The sequence below is a fragment of the Pongo pygmaeus genome, chromosome 6, assembly GCF_028885625.2.
Source record: "Pongo pygmaeus isolate AG05252 chromosome 6, NHGRI_mPonPyg2-v2.0_pri, whole genome shotgun sequence".
In the NCBI taxonomy this organism is placed as follows: domain Eukaryota; kingdom Metazoa; phylum Chordata; class Mammalia; order Primates; family Hominidae; genus Pongo; species Pongo pygmaeus.
The window spans coordinates 59548691-59567305 of record NC_072379.2 but is presented as its reverse complement, the minus strand read 5'-3'; the positions used below and the strand labels follow the sequence as shown (position 1 = coordinate 59567305).

At 55.1% G+C, this 18615-nt stretch overlaps 2 protein-coding genes and 1 long non-coding RNA gene across 3 annotated transcripts; 1 reads left to right on the top strand and 2 right to left on the bottom strand.

The window, feature by feature from the left end:
* Positions 1 to 2810: 2810 nt before the first annotated feature.
* Positions 2811 to 6287, bottom strand: HOXA9 (homeobox A9). Its single transcript, XM_054496229.2, has 2 exons — positions 5250 to 6287; positions 2811 to 4214 (listed from the first exon to the last, which is right to left on the bottom strand). Exons 1-2 carry the CDS (start codon positions 5827 to 5829, stop codon positions 3976 to 3978), a joined length of 819 nt encoding a protein of 272 aa, XP_054352204.1. The 5' UTR covers positions 5830 to 6287; the 3' UTR covers positions 2811 to 3975.
* Positions 6288 to 9995: 3708 nt separating this feature from the next.
* LOC134739852 (uncharacterized) lies at positions 9996 to 18053 on the top strand. Its single transcript, XR_010126903.1, has 2 exons — positions 9996 to 10127; positions 11683 to 18053. It is a non-coding gene; the product is annotated as an uncharacterized LOC134739852 (long non-coding RNA).
* Positions 10975 to 14918, bottom strand: HOXA10 (homeobox A10). Its single transcript, XM_054496228.2, has 2 exons — positions 13721 to 14918; positions 10975 to 12548 (listed from the first exon to the last, which is right to left on the bottom strand). Exons 1-2 carry the CDS (start codon positions 14670 to 14672, stop codon positions 12274 to 12276), a joined length of 1227 nt encoding a protein of 408 aa, XP_054352203.1. The 5' UTR covers positions 14673 to 14918; the 3' UTR covers positions 10975 to 12273.
* Positions 18054 to 18615: the final 562 nt, after the last annotated feature.

Here is an 18615-nt window from a genome sequence, read left to right as displayed (position 1 = left end):
ATGTATTTGTAGTTACACAAATAGAGCTTTCTCTCTGCATCCACGGATCTGCGACTTCACCATTTATTTGTAGTTACATAAATTGAGCTCTCTATCTGCGGCTTGAATACAAAGCCACGGTTGACTCCCGGGGAAGCTATAAAACCTTTCTTACAATCAGACGTTGTGAAATGTAATGAAGGCGTGTGTCTGTAATATCTGTATGTATGTATGTATGTATGTATGTATGTATGTATGTATCTATCTATCTATCTATCTATCTATGTATATATGAGATGAGAGAGAGACAGAGAGGGAGAGAGAGAAAGGAGAGATATTGTGTGTGTGTGAAAGGAGAGAGAGAACAAACACCCGGGAGAGACATCAACCAAAATCCAGTCCCCAGTTTTACAGCGTGAACAGCACTGGGATGCGGGTCGTAAACATTTTGTGGGCTTGGCGGAGACTATTACGACCCAAATAAATGCACTGTGTAGCGTGTTCATAGGGCTCCGGGACCCTTCGAAAAGTTCTCTGTTTGCTTTTGCGTTTTCCCTCTGGAACCATTCGACATCCGTGGCTGATGCTCGCACCCGAGAGGAGGCCACAGTGTGTTCCCGGCCTAGGGTCTGGGAGAGGCTGGGCCTGGATTGGGGTCCCCTCCCTTCTGGCCTCTTGATGGGTGAACGCCAGAGCAGCCTGGGTTCCTGTACAGCGGAGGGCATGCCGCGGCCAGAGACAGCCCAGGCGGCTTCCACACTGTGTGCGACACTTTTGGTGCTACGGTGTGATTGTTATATTAAACATCACATTAAAAAAATAACCAAAGCAGTCCCTGGTTTGTCCCCCAGGATTCTCTTCCCAGCCAACTCGGCCCGGCCGCTATACCTACAGTGGTCAGACACCGAGATTGCCTTTACGCCCAATTTTCACCGCCTAATTTTATTGTCTCGATTCAAGCCAGCCGAGTCCCGGGGTCCTGGCTCTGTCTTGGGTTCCGGCTCGCCGGGCCCTGACCTAGGTCGCAGGTTTCGGGGGCCTCCTGGGCGGCCGCGGGACCCGGGGCCACGGTGTGCGCCCTCTGCACGCACTGTGCACACCCTCTGGGCAGTCATCAAGTCCGGGGGCTGCAGGCGTTCCTCCTGCGTCCGCCAGTCAGCCGGGGCTCTCTGGCGCCTGGCTGTGTCAGGCCTGTCCCAGCTGAGGACGGTGACCCTGGAGCCGCGCCCGCGCCTGGAGCTGCAGCCCCGCGGCCGCCCGGACGGCTGCAGCCCGGCAGCGCTGGGCCCTCGGGATGGGGTCAGCGAGGTGCGAGCGGTGAGGGTCGGGCAAGTCCCCGCCGATTCCTTGTTTCCCAGCGAGGCTTCTAGCCAGGCGTGAGCAGCCCAGAAAATATAGGGCGGCTGTTCACTAAAATCTGGGGCTCCCATTCCAGAAAGGCTCGTGTCAAGTCGACATCTTAGGAACTTCCCCAGGGTCGCGGAGGCGGGAGATGGCGGCGCGGAAGCCTCTTGCATGGAGCCACACTGCCATCTGCTGGCCACTATTCGGTACTGCATCCTCAGCTACCTCGGCCGGCCTGAGCTTTAGGAGCCGCGGGCTAGCCCACCGCACCCCACTTCCAAAGGAGGGGCGTGGGCCTAGGTCCCGGGGAGTCTGCGTGGAGCCCGGAATCTACTGCAGAGGAGGCAATGCCAATAAAAGAGCTGTTTCCGCAGCCGCTTTATCGGCGGCAGACAGAACAAATGAACAAATGAAAGGGCTTTGGTGGAATATCCTAATTGGGGCTGGACAGTTGTAAACTCATTAAGGGACGAATTCCAGACAGTTCGCAGACCCGGCCTTTATGGCACACTCTTACTGCCTATTCTTTGAAGTTCCTTCTGTCTGCAACAACAGAGGGCGTCCCAACCTGGCGGCGGGGTGAGGGTGGGGGTTAGGGGACGCCTCATCCACCCGCGCCCTGGTTCCCCTTTTAAGCTTAGAACACATCCAACTTTGCAGAAGTCGTGGAGTGGGGGAAGGGGGAGGGCGAGAGAAGCAAGGGGGTGGAAGCGAGGCCGAACTCTCCGGCCACATCTGGAAAGCGCTCAGGCCTCCGAAATTGTGACCGTTCTCCCCCACCACCCCCCCCCCGTAGCCCTTTACACCCCATAAACGGCAACAGCCCTCATTTTATTTTATGGCGCTTAGAGGCTCGTCAGTTGCCCCAGCCCTGCCTCTGTTAGGCCTTGTGTTCGGGAGGGGCTTGCAGTGCAGGACCCAGATTCTCTTGGGCCAGGCTGGCAGGACGCCGCGGGGGTGGCGGGCGGTGCGAGGATGCAGGGCTTTGTTCCTTTGCAAGCCCCCAAAATGTTTGCCTGCATGGCCACGTTGGGCCGGTGGGGCTCCTATTTCCCTCTTCAGAGCCTGCTTAGAAGGCGGTCCCCAGCTCTCTATCCTGTCACCCTCTCCCCCTTTTCCCCACCAAGCTAACGAAGGCCCAGGTTTGGGAATTTTCTCGGGGGCACCAAGGTGAAAGAGTGGTCTTTCCACTGCTACTGGCCAGCCCAGCCCAGCTCCTCAGGGGCTTCTCCGCCGTCCCGCACATAGACACAAGGCCGGGAGGCGGGCTTCTCCGCCGGGTTTCCCAGCTTTTCTCGCCGCCAGGCAGCTGGCCTGTTTGGGAGAGCTTAGCTCGGCGGACTGGTTGTGGCAGGTCCCGCTCCTGAAAGCCAGCCAGAGGCAAAATTGGGGCTCTTTCTCACCACCCCAGCCCGCCCCTACCTAGAGACTCTACACAGGCTCCCCTGACCCAGAGAAGAAAGTGCAAAGAGCAGGCCCGCAAAAAATAGAAAAGAATCAATATATTTTATTTGGCAAAAAGTTAAATATCATCTCAACACAACAATTTGGTCAGTAGGCCTTGAGGTAACTATTGCAAAATATACAGTGTAAGTTCAGTCTGATGGAAACCCCAGATTCATCAAGGGTACAAATCTACAGTAGCCCAATGGCAGTTTCATAGTGTATAATTTATTATCAATAAAATTAACTCCGTTACAATCAGCATTCATTTCCTCCGATTAAAATTAAGCATAAACCCTAGGTAGTAACCTTCTGCACATATGTATAGCTCCGAATTTCCTCACTGTTCGTCTGGTGCAAAATCAATATTCAAGCTTGTCTGATTATGCATATTTTCTTTAATCATATAGATTATACATACAATAGACAAGACAGGACTATATAGATAATGGAGAGACTAAAATGCCCGCATTTTTAATGTGGAGAAAACGATGAATCTATGCATCCCCGAGAACACTTAAAAAAATTTTTTTTATTTCACTGGGAAATCCTTACAGCTACTTTACAATCATAGGTTAACAGCCTAGTTATACAGAAGACATATTCCACTACAGAGCTATACTCTATGCAACTGTTTTTTTCCCCTCATAAACAACCTGAGTTCAAATTGAATTCTATCTTCCACAATCACAACGGGTGCATCACCCAGTACACAGAAGTTTGAATCACAAAACATAATTACCACAATAAAACACAGTGTTCAAGTATTTTGGCAGAGCAATCTGCCGCACAAACAGCAAATTAAATTAACTATACAGACTAAAAACTATACAGCCTACCATCAACAGTTGTGCATTATAAAAAGGTAGTTTCTTTCCTTTTAAGTCAGGAACAGGTAGATTTTTAAAAATATATATATACAAGCTAACACACACAGCTATCAGCACTAATGCCCCCCCCCAACTTTTTTTTTTTTTCTTATAGAAAATGGAAAGCTTACAATACCTCCTCCATCAAAGCGGCAGGCCTACGAGCCAGCCTGAACAGAGTTTGCCTTGGGGGAGATGTGGCCTGAGGTTTAGAGCCGCTTTGTGCGGGGATGGTGGAGGCTAGGGTGGGGGTGAGAGAAGGGAGAACGCGGAAGGGGGACGGGCAGTTCTTTCTCTTTCTCTCTAGCTCACCCTTTTTTCTAAATAAACCCAAATGGCATCACTCGTCTTTTGCTCGGTCTTTGTTGATTTTCTTCATTTTCATCCTGCGGTTCTGGAACCAGATTTTGACCTGCCTCTCGGTGAGGTTGAGGAGTCGAGCCACCTCGTACCTGCGGTCCCTGGTGAGGTACATGTTGAACAGAAACTCTTTCTCCAGTTCCAGGGTCTGGTGTTTTGTATAGGGGCAGCGCTTTTTCCGAGTGGAGCGCGCATGAAGCCAGTTGGCCGCTGGGTTATCTGCGGGGAAGAGAAATACTGGGTTTAGGAGGAGAAGACGCACATCCTGCTGGGGCAAATAAGCCTCCTGCGTGGGGTCTCTGGCCGAAGTGCAGAACTCTGCTGAATTGGTTAGGAAAGGCAGTCAGGCCTCGGACACAATGGAACCCTGGCAGACAGACGCACAGACGGTCACTTACAATTGCACGCAGTAAAACTTCGGCTCCCCCTCCCCTCCGAGACCTTCCTTTCTCCTACTCTGTCCTCTTGTCCCCCTTCTCCTTCCTCCCACTCCCTGAACGCTGTATAGAATGAAACTTGGAAACAGATCTCCTTGCCACGCAGAGGCAAAGCATGCTGCCTTGTGTCCTGCAGCAAGATTAGGATTCCTCTGTCCCGTTCACTGACTCGTCTTTCCTTCCCAACCTTTCCCTCTACGCCCCCCACTCCTTATTTAACCTTCCTGGAAGGCCTTCGGAGCTGGGCAAGCCGTCAGGGCGCCCTAAGGCCGTTGATCACGTCTGTGGCTTATTTGAATAATCTGGCATGGGGACCCTTGTGGCCCGGGTCGCCCGCAGCCTCATCTCGGCAGGATTTACGCCGCCACTGGCCGAAGGCAAGAAGTGGAAGGAATCGGCCGTCTCCCCCAGCGTCCCGGCTCCGGCTGCCCTGGCTGCCGCCGCTCACGGACAATCTAGCTGCACAAAAGGCTCTCTGGGCTGCACTGCTTTCGAAGGACGGCCCAAAGTATCTCGGTCCTGGGCCTGGGCAGCCAAGGAGAGGGGCGGCCAGTCTTGGCTAGTCCCGAAGTGCCCGCCCCGCCCCCTCTCGCTGCAGCAGCCGCCTCCTCTCCCGTAGCCCTTCGGGCCGCTCTTCACTGCTCTCCGGACTTGGGGCCCTATCTGAGGCGTCCCAAACACCAACTTCTGGCTCCTGGCCCCAACTCGAGAGGCTTCCAGCGAGGACGAAGGCAGGCTCGAGAGAAACCTGGCGGGCCAGCAGATCCGGGAGGCCGGCGTGGAGGCGGCGGCGGATTTGAAGGGAGGAGAGACTTACTGGGATCGATGGGGGGCTTGTCTCTGCCGCTCTCATTCTCAGCATTGTTTTCAGAGAAGGCGCCTTCGCTGGGTTGTTTTTCTCTATCAACTGGAGGAGAACCACAAGCATAGTCAGTCAGGGACAAAGTGTGAGTGTCAAGCGTGGGACAGTCACCCCTTCTGGCCGACAGCGGTTCAGGTTTAATGCCATAAGGCCGGCTGGAGGGCAAGCCCGCGAAGGAGAGCGCACCGGGCGTGGGCTCCAGCCAGGAGCGCATGTACCTGCCGTCCGGCGCCGCCGCCGCCACGGGCGCCTGGGGGTGCACGTAGGGGTGGTGGTGATGGTGGTGGTACACTGCAGAGGGTACAGCGTTGGCGCCCGCCGCGTGCACCGGGTTCCACGAGGCGCCAAACACCGCCGCCTTGGACTGGAAGCTGCACGGGCTGAAGTCGGGGTGCTCGGCCAGCGTCGCCGCCTGCCGGGGGGGCTGGCCCAGGGTTCCCGGCGCATAGCGGCCAGCGCTCAACTCATCGGCGGCGTCGGCGCCCAGCAGGAACGAGTCCACGTAGTAGTTGCCCAGGGCCCCAGTGGTGGCCATCGCCGTGCCCAGCGCCTGGCCCGCCCGGCGCGACCCACGGAAATTATGAAACTGCAGATTTCATGTAACAACTTGGTGGCACCAGGGGGGGAAGTACAGTCACCTAATAAGTTGCCGGCGCCCGCGCCCCCATTGGCCGTGCGCGTCACGTGCCCGCCCAACAGAACAATAACGCGTAAATCACTCCGCACGCTATTAATGGCCCGGTGTTTTGCAGTCATAATTTTTATAGCAAAAGCCATATGTTTTTATGTAAAGGGATCGTGCCGCTCTACGATCGGGTTTGTTTTAATTGTGGCCAACGAAGATTAAAAGATCAAATCTAGCCTTGCCTCTGTACTCTCCCGTCTTCCCCCCCTCCCCATACACACACTTCTTAAGCGGACTATTTTATATCACAATTAATCACGCTATCAGGAAGGCGCGGGTCCCGTGTGCGAGTGCGGCCAGTGGAGCCCCTCACATAAAATTAGACAATAATTGAAGCCATAAAAAAGCAGCCAAATCGCATTCTCGCTCTACTGTATTTAAATCTATATTTATGATATTTCATAAGGAGTTATTGTTTCAGAAGCCACACAAGCTGGCGGGAAGTCGGGAACGACCAACAGATTCGTTTGCCTCGCCGTGGCTCCCAGCTGTAAAAATTTACGAGGACTTGGAAAGGTTAGACTGTTGTGTTTGGTTGGCGAGCTCCCTGTAAATAATCCCTGCGGTCCCCGGGAGAGGCGAGTTTACCCCCGGCCGCCCTCGAAAAGTCAAATTCAACGCAGGATCCGTCCCAAACGGAGCCGCCGCCGGCCCTACCAGGGCACTCCAGGCAGGGACCGGCCGCTCAGGGAGTACCGTGGGTGCAGGTCCCCAGAGCTACCCGCCTGGAGCGAGGGGCGCCCGGGCAGCCCTTAAATTCGCCTTTGCTTCGAGGACCCCACGGAGGAGCTGGCCAGGAGGGAGCGGCCAGCCGCCCCCAGGGCGAAGGGTTTGAGAGCCTGGTTGGTTGTGCGGCGCGCTCGGCCCCCGGCCCTCGACCCCACGCACACGCGCGCCCAGCCCGCCCTTCTCATCAGCTGGCAATCAGGATTCCCAGGCGCAGGCGGCTGGCGACCCAGCCCTGTGCTCCAGCCTCAGAGGCTCTAACCATGAGCGCTGCAAGCCTGGTTGCGCTCCCTGAATCCCAGCTGGGGAAAAAACTCCAAGTGGCATCAATGAAAGGCGAGGTCGGTTTGGGAAAAGGCACCCTCTCCTAAGAGACCCCGCAGCTCCGGAGCCTGGGAGGTCCGCACCGATGTGGCCTGTCCCGGGGCCGTGTGAGCCTTTCAGGGCTCCTTCCCCCCTTTCCAGCTACTACTCATGGCCTCGCCTTGGTTACCTACGGGACCCGGCGACTCGGCGGAGAGGTACAAGGCCCAAAGAGAGGCAGCCACAACTCAAGGCCAGGGCTGGAAATTAGAACGGGGAGGGGCACAAGGGCATCGACTCCAGTCCCATTCCTGGGCCTGGCCACGTTGGGGAAGTTTATTTCTCACCCGTTGGGGGTAAATTAAAAGGTCGCAGCCACTCCGTTAATTGGAAGGAAACTCCCCCTGCCCCCAATTCCTAACAGAAAGCAGCGACTCCTACAAAAGGGGTAATCAAATTCACGTGTGGATACTGTGCCTGCAACAGTGTGTTTTTCATTAGCCCACTTCCCCGGCGGCGAGGCTGGCGGCCTCGGGCGCTTCCATCTCTCTCTCTCTCTCTCTTTTTTGCCTTCATGCTCACCAGCAGTTCCAGTAATCCCCCCCTCAAACACCCTGACACACTTCCGGCTGGGACTCCCAAATACCAGCGAGGCTGCCAAGCCGCGCGGATACCGACTGGGTGCCCCTTCCTGCACGCGCGCCTGGAAGAGGGAAGTGGCTGACACGATGAACTGAGACATGGCCCCGTCCTGTCCGCCTCATCTCCCTCCCCCTAATATTTTCCTTGCCCCATAAATTTCTCTAGGTCATGCCCACCCCCAACACAGTCCACCGTGTCCTAAATACCCCGCAGTCCGCCAGGCCTCTGAGATTTTCATTTAAAAAATTAACCCTGGAGGAAACTCTGGCTCCTAATTTTAAGTGTCTGCAAATGGTCTGGGCATGTCTGGATGCCTTTTCCACGTTCTATGCCAGAGAAGACACTGATTATTTTAGTATTTTTTAAGTAACAAAGCTGTTCCTTTAAACAGACTTAGCCCCAAAATAAGAGAATTACTGAACAATTAGCAGGCTTTGAGTGTTAAGCAGATGTTACTGGTGCCTTGAAAGGGGAGAAAAATCAGAAAACCAAATATTGTCTTCCTTCAGCCAAAGTTTTGGAGCCAGAATATTCTGACTTTTTTGTCTGCTTTTATTTTCGAAGTGAAAGTTATTGCATATGCATAAAGAAATAATAAATGAGTATAATTTAAAACCGCCCCTTCTCGACTGAGATTTCTAAAACTGTGATCTCTGAAATAAATCCAATACCCTGGTCCAGAAAATGGCAGGGAGGAGTTGAAGGGAATGGGGTGTGTGGTCCTTTCAGACAGCAGGTCGGTGGCTATGCAACGAAAGAGTTCCTGGGCCTCCAGTCCAGGCAGGGAAAGGAAACAGCTTTGTGGGCACGAATCTGTAACTGTGTGTGTTGGGAATAGGGAGAGATAATTTGTTTTCTGTTTTCTGTAGTGAAAATGGTCAGACTGGCTCCCATCTGTAGACTACAATTTGGAACGATGATTCAAGTTTATATCAATGGCTCTGGAATTTGGGATTCTTTTTGCCTATTTAAAACATACTGGCTCTTGGAAGGGTCCCCTTCTCCAGCACCCAGCTGCACAAAGGTATGGAACATATTTTGTACCTAATGGAAGCCACTAGCAAGCAAGCAGTCAAGCTTTGCCCTAGCCAGTCTCCCTCAATGGGGTCAAACCCCAAGCTGTGACCGGCAGGCCGGGAAGAGCCGGCTAAGAGCTTCCCAACGAATGGCCAGGCTCCAGCGAGGCTGGTTGGGCCTCAGCTCCAGTCCCCAGTGAGGCTGGTGAAGGCCTCCCTGCCCTCGATATGGGCACACAAAGCTGCAGCGAATGCCCCCTAATCAGATCTCCTAGTCAGCCGTTAGCGACAGGCGGAGAAGAAACGCAAGGCCGCCGCCATCCGGTCGTGATCATAACCGAGGCCTTGTCTGCACAGAAACACACCAAGCCCAAACCCACCGCCCTCGGCAGCCGCGCCACGCGGGCCCTTCCTCGGCAGACTTCCCAACCTCTACTTGAGCCGCAGAGGAAAGTGAGACCCCCTAGGCTCTCCTGAAGCCAGCCCTGGGCCCCTCCCCAAGGATGCTTTGGGAAGGAGATAAGGAGGTGAGATAGAATCTGGCAGAGACGGAAGATGAAAAAAAGACAAACGGAAGAAAAGAAAGCAGGAAGGAGCAAAGGAAAGAAGAAAAAAGAAAGAAGAGATAAAAGAGGAAGGGAAGACAGGGAAAAGAAGGAAGAAAAGAGACAGAGGCGACTCCTAGCAGCGGCAGAGCTTACAGAGAGAAGGGTAAGTGACAAGGCCAGGATCCCAGCCTGCCCTATCCTTCCTAGTCCAGCCTGAGTCTCCACTGGAAGAAAGTTCTTTCCTGAGCTCACACCCGGGACTAGGGTTTGTGTGTGTGTGTGTGTGTTCCAGCCTTACAAGAGAATGGCAGGAGGTCCCTGGGCAGGCGCAGGCCTCCAGTGGGAGGCTCAGGATGGAAGCGCGCGCCCCTGACCTTGAATGGCCCAAGGCCCAGAATTCCTACCACGCCCCCGGCGTTCGCGAAGGAGCAGCCAACCTAACCCTACCTGCTGTGGTCAGGTGGAGGTGTGTGGTGGAAGGGGAAAGCCGGCCGTCTGGCAAAGCCCTACGGAGAAAGACACGAGGCTCCTGCGCAGGGAAAGCCGAGGTTGTCACCGCAGGCCTGGCACGACCAGGGCTGTGATGCCCCGCCCGGCCCGACCCCCGCGCTCAGAGGTACCTGGAGACGATTTCAACTGAAGTAATGAAGGCAGTGTCGTGCTGTCGAGAGAAAGGTGGATCCCAACAACAGGAAACTACCTAAATCACCGACCAGTTCTGGTGCTGCCCGCGCAGGGCTGCATCGCCCGCCGCCGCCGCCGCCTCCGCCGCCGCCGCCGCAGCCAAGGAGAGAACCCTGCGATCGCGCCTGGCCCAGCCCAGCCCCTAGGCAACCTGCGCCCGCCGCTGCAATGGAGTGCCCCAGGCGGCCGCAAATGCGTCAAGGAAGGGGAAGCCACAGGCCCCAGTAAGGTATGCCTGGGAGGGAGAAGGAGGAAAAGAGAGGGAGGAAAGGCAGGGAGAGAGGAATAAAGGCGAGTAGCAGGCGAGACGAGAGCAGCTCCAAGAAGCAGTGTGCGCGCTGCTTTCCCAAATCTTGCAGCCCAGCGAGCCGGCGCCAAGCGGCGGTAGCCGTGGAAGGCTCTAAAGCGCTAGGGACGGTACAGATCCCAGCTCCCTGTCCGGCCCCGGCCTTCTGCCTCTCGCTCTCCCCACTCTCCCTCCTAGCTGCCCGCCCGCCGGGGCGCGCGCTCCTGCGCCCCCTCCCCCTAGCGCCCCCACCCCCCACCCCACAACTCTGGCAAGCAGGAAACGCGTGGCCCTAAGGAGGGCCGCCAGGTGGGGGAGGCCGTACTAGGGGAGGGGGAGGCCCCCATGCAGTTCAGCCCGGGTCCACCTAACGGCTGCCTTCAGCGGCTAGAGATGCGCTGTGAGCCAGGCCTGCTCCCCGATTCAGATTGAGGGTCATCTGAGACCCAGACACCCGCAAAATAACCGGCCTCTGCAAGCCTCCCTGGAGCTCCCGAAAGAAATCCTGTTTGGCTTCCTCTGTCTATGCAGCTCCCCTCTCAACTGAAATCACTGGTCCAAGACAGCCACAATCCAGATATACTAGCAAGCCATAAAACTGAACAAAAGCCGACAAACCTTACGGCACCAGGGCTATAGGGCCCAGACAAATTACGACCGTCTAGGTAATATTTAAATAGATGCCTAAAGTAATTGCAGGGGGCTCGGGTTAGTCCTCCTGTTGTAAAAGTGGTGAACGGGATAAAGTGGAAGGTGAAGATAAGTCAAAAAAGAGGTAAAATTAAAAAGCTTCATTCCACAGCTTTTATTCTATACGAACATAAACATCGTCTTTTTCCACGCACAGCAGCAATACAATATTAATTTATTCTGATTTAAGATTAGAAGTAAATAGAGCTAGAACTAACATTTATAATAATGATAGAATGCATTTGCTTAAAACAAGATTGGCAATTCTTCATAATAATAGACATTTATACAGATTTGTATTTATAGTTTTTTTCTTTTTCTGCATCTACAGGTTTGACCCTTTTATGCATGTAACTTCACAGTATAAAGGAAATCCAAACAATGTCTCCCTTCTCTAGTTTATTCCGCTTACCCCAGTCCTCCTAGGCTTCTGTGAATTTCAGAAAGCAAAAACAACAACAAAAAAAACTTTTTGTTCAAGGTGATTTAAAAAAACAACTTCACAAGATAGGGAGAATTGTGGTGTGCTTGTCACGTTACCAGTGGTAACAATTTTAATGACAAAAAAAATCCACTAATTCCAAATGCATAAAAAAAACTACATTATTTATCTACAGCCAGAAGGATATGGAAATTTAGAGGTAAATGAAACATTTTAGTCAGGCAATGTAAGACCTTACAGAAACTGGAAGAGAAGTCCCCTTCTCTTGGTAATTCTTTTTATTTTTTTTTCTTTTTAAAGCTGGGATATCTTACAGAGGAAGGAAAAATTAATCTTTTTTACTTTCTTTCTCACTTTTTAAATCAGCCAAAGTCAAGCCCGTTTGCCAACCTGCGTGTCCATGCCTGTAAGCCCTTCTCTCGGCCAAGGAAGAAAGGAAGAAAGAAAAAAGAAACCCAGGGGCCTGTATCCCCTGATTAAACACAGCACAGCACTCCAGGCAGACATGCCCGGTGTCGGCTCCTTTGCACCATTGACCTCAGGCCAGACACCTCAGCGCCAACAATGGGACCTCGGCCTTCCGGCTAGGTTTGCCCCAGGCTGGGCAGGAAACCAGCTCAGCCGAAGACAGGGGCCATTTCGAGCAGTGGGACCCCAAGACAGCAAACCCAGCCCAGTCACGACTTGACACTTAGGACAATATCTATCTCTATAGAATTTTAGCACGATATGGCTTTTTCTCCCAGAAAACAACAAATAAACCAGCACCAAGCAGACACAAAGAAACAAAAAGTCAGAACAAACCAGCCCTGCACAGATGTAACGGCCCAGGAGATGGCGAGTGTAGGAGGGAGGAACAGGGCTCCAGCACAGGTGCGAGTTCCTGGGCAGAGGCTGAAGACAGAGAGAGGGGACCAGCGCTCGGAAAGTGAAAAAACTGCGTCGCCTGGAGATTCATCAGGAAAAATTAAAGTTGGCTGTGAGCTCCCGGATCCGGTTTTCTCTATTCATTTTCTTCAGTTTCATCCTGCGGTTCTGAAACCAGATTTTCACTTGTCTGTCCGTGAGGTGGACGCTGCGGCTAATCTCTAGGCGCCGCTCTCGAGTAAGGTACATGTTGAACAGAAACTCCTTCTCCAGCTCCAGTGTCTGGTGCTTCGTGTAGGGGCAGCGCTTCTTCCGACCACTCTTTGCGGTGAGCCAGTTGGCTGCGTTTTCACCTTTGGAATTGCCTGGCATGTAAGAGAATAAAGAGGGGATGATTAAGTCGAGGCCACACGGGCTGCCCGCGGGGGTGAATTGCCTCGGTTTCTCCCATAAGACAGATGTCCCAAGTCACAGAGAAGAGAGTCGTGCCCCCGTTTTTGGCTTGCTGAGAGCAAGCAGTTCCTCCAACAGTCATGATAAAAATTGAGTGGGCCTTCAATCTGCATGACCCTTCCAATTTACATTTCCCCCACTTTTCCAAACACCTGTTTTAGCACTAAGCCGTAGATGCTTGCAGAAGGAAAGGCCTGGGAGGGCAGGCTGTACATCTTGAACTTAACGCTTTTCTTTGCTTCTTGCCATATGGCAGACAAGCATTTCCTGTAGCCCCCAGGCTAGGAGCACGGGGTGCTTTCTTGGAAGGTAGGCCAGGCAGCTTGGCTGTCTCACCCCAAGGCCCTGATTGCCCAAGACTCGATAAGGGGAGAAAGAAGGTCATCATTGGTCCAATGGGGAAGGCAGGAAAAACCGATTCGGGGGTCAAGGGCCCTCCCTCAAGTTTCTCCAGGAGCCAGGGGTAGATAGCTGGGCGATTCCGAGGTCCAGGGGAAGCGAAATAGCCCTTCTTTGGCTCTCAGCTCAGGGCCCCCAGCTTCCAGGCCGGATTTGCCTTTTCTTCTTCCCGCAACGAAGATTCCCGCCCCTCAGCAACTTTGAAAAAAGCATGGGGGATCGTAAACTCGAACTTCGCCGGTTAATGGGCTTATTTATTGGCGCTGGCGGCTGCTTATTTTGGATGCCTTACAAACATCCGCGCTATCTGCGGGCGAGCTACTTTCCCTCCCTCCCCCTCCCCCCGCGTGGGCCGCGCCGCGCAGGCTGGGCAGGGACCAGGGCTCTGGGTGCTCCCGGCCACAGGAAAGAGTGCACAGGAGGCCTGCTCGCTGGTGTCCTCGACCCTAATCAGGGGGAGCTGAGGCCAGCGCCGAGGACTTCTTGCTGTGGGGCGCTAAGCCGGACATGAATTTTACTGCGTCCCCACGCCCAAATATTAAAAAGCAAGTTCACAAGGTCAGCCTGCCTGCAGCTTGGGCCAAGGCCGGCCTGCTGCTGCGCGGGCTCCTAGTTTTCTTATCCTTCTCCTCCTTGCGTCTGCCTGTCTGCCCGCCTGACTGCAGCCCTCTGCAGCCCTGCTTACCCAGGGAGTCCTTCTCCGGCGAGGCTTTGCTGCTCTCGGAAGGGGCCGGGGAGAGCTCCTCCGCGGCCGAGGACGACGCGTGCGCCTCCTCGTCGCCCTGCGAGCCCCCGCCGCTGCCGCAAGCCAGCGTGGGGGGCGGCGGCGAATCGAGGGCTCGCTCCTTCCGGGCCGCATCGGCCGAGCCGGAGGCTAGCGCGGGCGGTGGATCGAAACCGCGCCCCGGGGGCTGCGCGGGGAACGGGCCAGCCCCGAGTTGCTGCGCGCCGCCGCCGCCGCTGCCATAGCCCTTGGCCGTGCCGTAGGCCTGAGAAAGGCGGAAGTAGCCAGGCACTGGCACCCCGCTGGAGGCGCCCAGGGCGCAGCCGTCCGGCGGCGGGCCCCGCGGGAAGGGAGCCAGTTCGGCAGCGGTGGCCGAGCCTTTGGGGCATTTGTCCGCCGAGTCGTAGAGGCAGTAGGAGCTCTCTTCTTTGATGTTCTGAGCGAAAGAGCACGAGGTGGCCTGCGGCGGGGGTTGGGGTGGTTGCGGCGGGGGCGGCGGCTGCTGCTGGGGTGGCGGCGGCGGCCCCTCAGGCGGCTCCATCCGGCAGGACCGGGGCGCGTCTAGCCACAGGTCTATGGGCGCGGGCCCGTAGCCGTGCGCCCCGGGACCTAGAACCCCGCCACCGCCGCCCGGCGACGCTGCCTCATTGCGCTTGCCGCCCAGCGCAGGGAAGAGCCCGCAGCTCTGCAGCCCGTAGGGCAGGTCGGCGGCGGGCGGCAGGTAGACCCCGCCGTGGGCGTAGTAACCGCCACCTCCGCCGCCCCCCGCGCCACCGCCACCGCCGCCTGCCTCGCCTCTGCCCGAGCTGATGAGCGAGTCGACCAAAAAAGAGTTCGCGGCGGGGCTCTCCGAGCATGACATTGTTGTGGGATAATTTGGCGAAGGGAGCAGATAGCCCTTTCTGGCTGACATTTCTTGTGCAAAACATGCTGAATACGATTAGCAATCCCCCCGCACCGCGGCGGGCGCCCGCAGCCAATCCCGAGCCAGAGTTTCCGCGCGACCACTCCCAGTTTGGTTTCGTAGGCGCGGGGCCGCTCTCCGAGGGCGCCCTCAGAGCCCGCGATTGATATAAATATGTAATCTGTATTGATGGGCCAGGAGACGCACGCCCGACACCTTGGCCCGAAGGCCAGGAGCTGTGGGGGCTGCCCCAACGTGGCTGGTGGGGGGCCTGGCCATTGGGCTCGCCCCGCCCCTACCCGGACGTGAGCCCCATACCGGGGTCCGTTAGAAGCGCCCTTGGGCCCCGCGCAGTTAACAAGTGGGGTGTTTATGGTGCGTGCCCAGTCTGCCTTGGGTGCTCACCATCCCTGTGGCAGAAGCTGCCACTAGTCCCCGGTGTACTCTGACCACTGAAGGGGCCATGTCGGGGACTCACGCGCTTCCCATTCAGCTCTGGATCTGGAGCTGGCCCCTTGTCTGAATTCTGCCTCCCTAAAAGTGGCGAACCTGGCCCTATGGCCGTCAGGATTCTCAGAGTGTCAGGAGCCCAGAGTGAACTGGAAGCTGACTTGCCTCTACTTCCAGTATCCAGTATCTACTTCCAGTATCCCACATTTTTCCCCAAAATGCAGTGGTTGTTCCCTAGCCCCTAACCCCCAACACTTTTCTCCCCTAGTCCGTTGATCCAGTTAGGATCTTCTCCTCTGGTGTTGTGCTCACCTAGCTTGCCTTCTCTACAACTCCTGTCAGTGGACTTTGGTGGGCTGGCAGGACTGGGGGTGGGAAGCGGCTGCCAGCCTTGATGGAAAGACGGCCCCACTCCCACTCCCAAGGCCAGAGCCAGATTCAAGCATCCCCTCATGACCTAGGGAAGACTCTAAGCCCACAGTCATTTCGGGGAAGTAAAGTGCTGGCCCTGGGGTCCTTGGCTGGCCCAAAGTGAGAGACTTGGAGGGGTGTGCCCGGTGTACACCTCTGCTGCCTTATGTTCCTGCTCTCCTGTTAGCTTTGGCACTCATATGCTCCTGGAGGCTACAACAAGAACCAGTGTCACTACACTCCTGCCTCTCTGTCCCCTCCCCTCTTCCCCTCCCTCCCATACCCTCAGCTAGGGCAGTCCTTGCTCCTGTAGTGTGTGCATTTTAACGAGGCCCCGGTGAGGAAATCCCTTCCCTGCAAGGCCGGGCTGGGTTCCTGGTCCTGTTATAAGAGCATGTGGAGGCCAGGCCCTTTGCTCAGCAGGCTCACGGGCTCTGTTTTAGCCAACTGGAAATGGTCGGCCTGGGGTGCTAGCTCCCAAGTGTGAGCCTCATGCTAGTCTCAGGAAATGCAACTTTTTCCGGCCAGATCCAGTGGAGCCCGGGAGGTCGCTGCCTTGGACCTGGCCTGTGGGCTACAGGTCTCCAGGATACTCCAGGCCTGCCCGCCCCTCCGGCTCCAGTCGGAGCTGGCATTACTGAACGCCGGCATCCTAGGAAATAGACGGCTCAGGCCGATGCCTTCAGCTGGGAAAGACTCTTGCATCCGGGTCATACGCGGCACTTCGCCTCCTTCCTCCCAGTGTGAATCCAGCCCAAGGTGGAAGACGAGCCTGAGAGGACCCTGAAAGCGCAGAGAGAGCTGTCTAGGTAGAGCTCCAGCTCTGGCTTCTGAGATTCAAGCAGCTGCGGTCGCTGCGGGCCGTGGCTGCTCCGAGCTCCGGGCCCAGAAGGCCGCTCCACCGCTAGCGCGGCACTCCAGCCACTTCAACCTCGGCGCCCCACGGTGACCCGGCCTTGAGGACTGAGCATCAGGGTGCCGAGGAGGAGGATGGAGAGAAAAAGAGAGAGATAGAAGGAGAGACGGACAGAGGGAGAGAAAAGAGAGAGAGAAACAGGAGGGGAGAGAGAATAAGAAAGCCAGTTCTCTCCAGCCTGACAGGGTCTTGAAGCTGCAGCAGCGGCTTAGAGGAATCAAGACAGGGTCTGTGCCGAGAGATCATTAACTCTCCTTCGCTCTTCGCATGCTCCTGCGCCCAAGGCCAAGGCAAATTCTCTACCTGCTAGGCCCATGAGACGGACGAACCTGAGTGCAGAAAAGCTTCAGAGCACCGCAGCCAGTGGCCCTATCTTTAGCTTCCCGGATCTGCCTGGTCCTTACTCTGCTCACCAGACGGGTGGAACTGGCTGGGACTGTTGCCCTTAGCAATGCCACCTGGAAATGCCACAGACCTGGGGACTGCCTAGGAAGGAAGCTTTGCTCTTCAGCACTGCCCATGCCTCTCAGAAAAGCTGTGTCATTTGGGAAGTGGGTCGCAAGAGCTTCGAGGTTTCCTCATGGATAATGAGCCGTAGCAGGTCAGTGGGCCAGGACTTGGGCCTAGAGTCATGCCTCTCCAGGCTAAATGCAGAAAGCAACTTCCCAGGCCGACATCTGGGAAGGTCCAGTATATGTTTGAGATAGTGGAGGCCATACAAATAAAGTAAAAGACAATGATCTTAACCTATCTTTCCTAACCTTTTAGGGAGACAGGACCCTTCTGGAAAATCTAAGTTTTGACTCATTCTGTGAAAAATGCATATCTGTATATTCCCACAGTTTGATCCATCATTTCAAAGGAGTTGACACACCCCTCAGTCTTTTCCTTGGGTCCTCCAGAGTCCCCCAGTGTCCTGGGACTTGGGGGCCCTGCCAATTTGGCTGGTAAGACAAGCTGGGTGCCCTGCGGCAGACAGCTCGGGTCAGGGCCCTGTAGGGCAGCCAAATGGGCTTCTAGGCTGAATAGAATCCAGGGACCTGCACGTGCCAACCAAGGTTACAAAAGTCAGTTTGTATTACATCTGCTACAAAAGGCTGCCCCAGCTGAAGAGTAGAGGAGCTGGAAGGCCTGCTATGGGCCTCGTAGGCCGTGGCATTGGCACTTGGGTCTTCAGTGACCTTTCTGTGGTGAGCCAGATGTGTTTTTTTAGCATGACTTTTTCCCCCTTGTAATAAACCAAACGGGATGTTGGGCTTGAGCTCCTTCTTGCTTTTAAAAAGAGTGTGTAAGCTCGTGTATGGCAGCCCCTCTCTGGCCCAGGACTGCCTTCCAACTCCCACCAGGGCTTGCTGAGCGGGAAACGCAGCGAGACACTGCCTGTGAGCTGGCCGGCTGCAGGCGGGCCAGCTGCTGCTGGTTCAAATGAGAGGATACTAACGCAGCAGAAGCTCAAGTTAAACGCCTCCTTGGCCCTCTCAGTTGATCTCCTAGCCCCCAGCATCCCTGACCGACCCCCAAGGCTCCCATGCTCTCTAGACTTTAACACTGAAGTGTTAGGTTTCTCAATAAAATATTCCACTTATTGAGCGCCTCGGCTTTCCTGAGATTCCCCACCCCAAGAGATGAAGAAAGCGATTCAATTGTAGTGTGGGTCGGCTTTCAAGCACTTTTCCTCCCTCGTGCTCGTTTGCCTTCTTTCTTTTTTGCCATTCTTCCCAGCTACTAAATTTCTCCCTCTCCCTCAGGGTAACTTTGACCTAAATCTTCAGTGCCTGCTTGCCTCAACCAGGCCTTATGCAGCGGTTACACAGTCACCTCCAGAGCCCATGTTTTATTTAGGAGGAAATATTGCCCATTTCTACCTGGGTAATAACCCGCCAGCACTATGGGGCCAAAGTAAACACCAGGCCCATGGATTAAGCCCTTCAGCAAGGATTAGGCTGCAGTTCACTAGGTATTCCTTCTGAGTAGGCCCTTGTAAGCAATGAGAAATAAGCTATTATGAAAAACAAGTTCCTAACGAAAAGATACCAGGTCCTGAGATCGAAACTGCTAGTAAACAATTTGTATCTGGAGGGCACTCTCAATGCTTTCAAGGCTCTGAATTATCCAGCGGTGGAGTTGGACTGCAGTCCCACAGAGGAAAAATAAAGGCTGCTTTTACATATCTGG

Coding starts and splice junctions, on each gene's coding strand:
- HOXA9 (XM_054496229.2), bottom strand. CDS start 5,829: ATGGCCACCACTGGGGCCCTGGGCAACTACTACGTGGACTCGTTCCTG. Junction 4,215..5,249: donor CAAGCCCCCCATCGATCCCA/GTAAGTCTCTCC, acceptor TCTTCCCCGCAG/ATAACCCAGCGGCCAACTGG.
- HOXA10 (XM_054496228.2), bottom strand. CDS start 14,672: ATGTCAGCCAGAAAGGGCTATCTGCTCCCTTCGCCAAATTATCCCACA. Junction 12,549..13,720: donor GCCGGAGAAGGACTCCCTGG/GTAAGCAGGGCT, acceptor CTTACATGCCAG/GCAATTCCAAAGGTGAAAAC.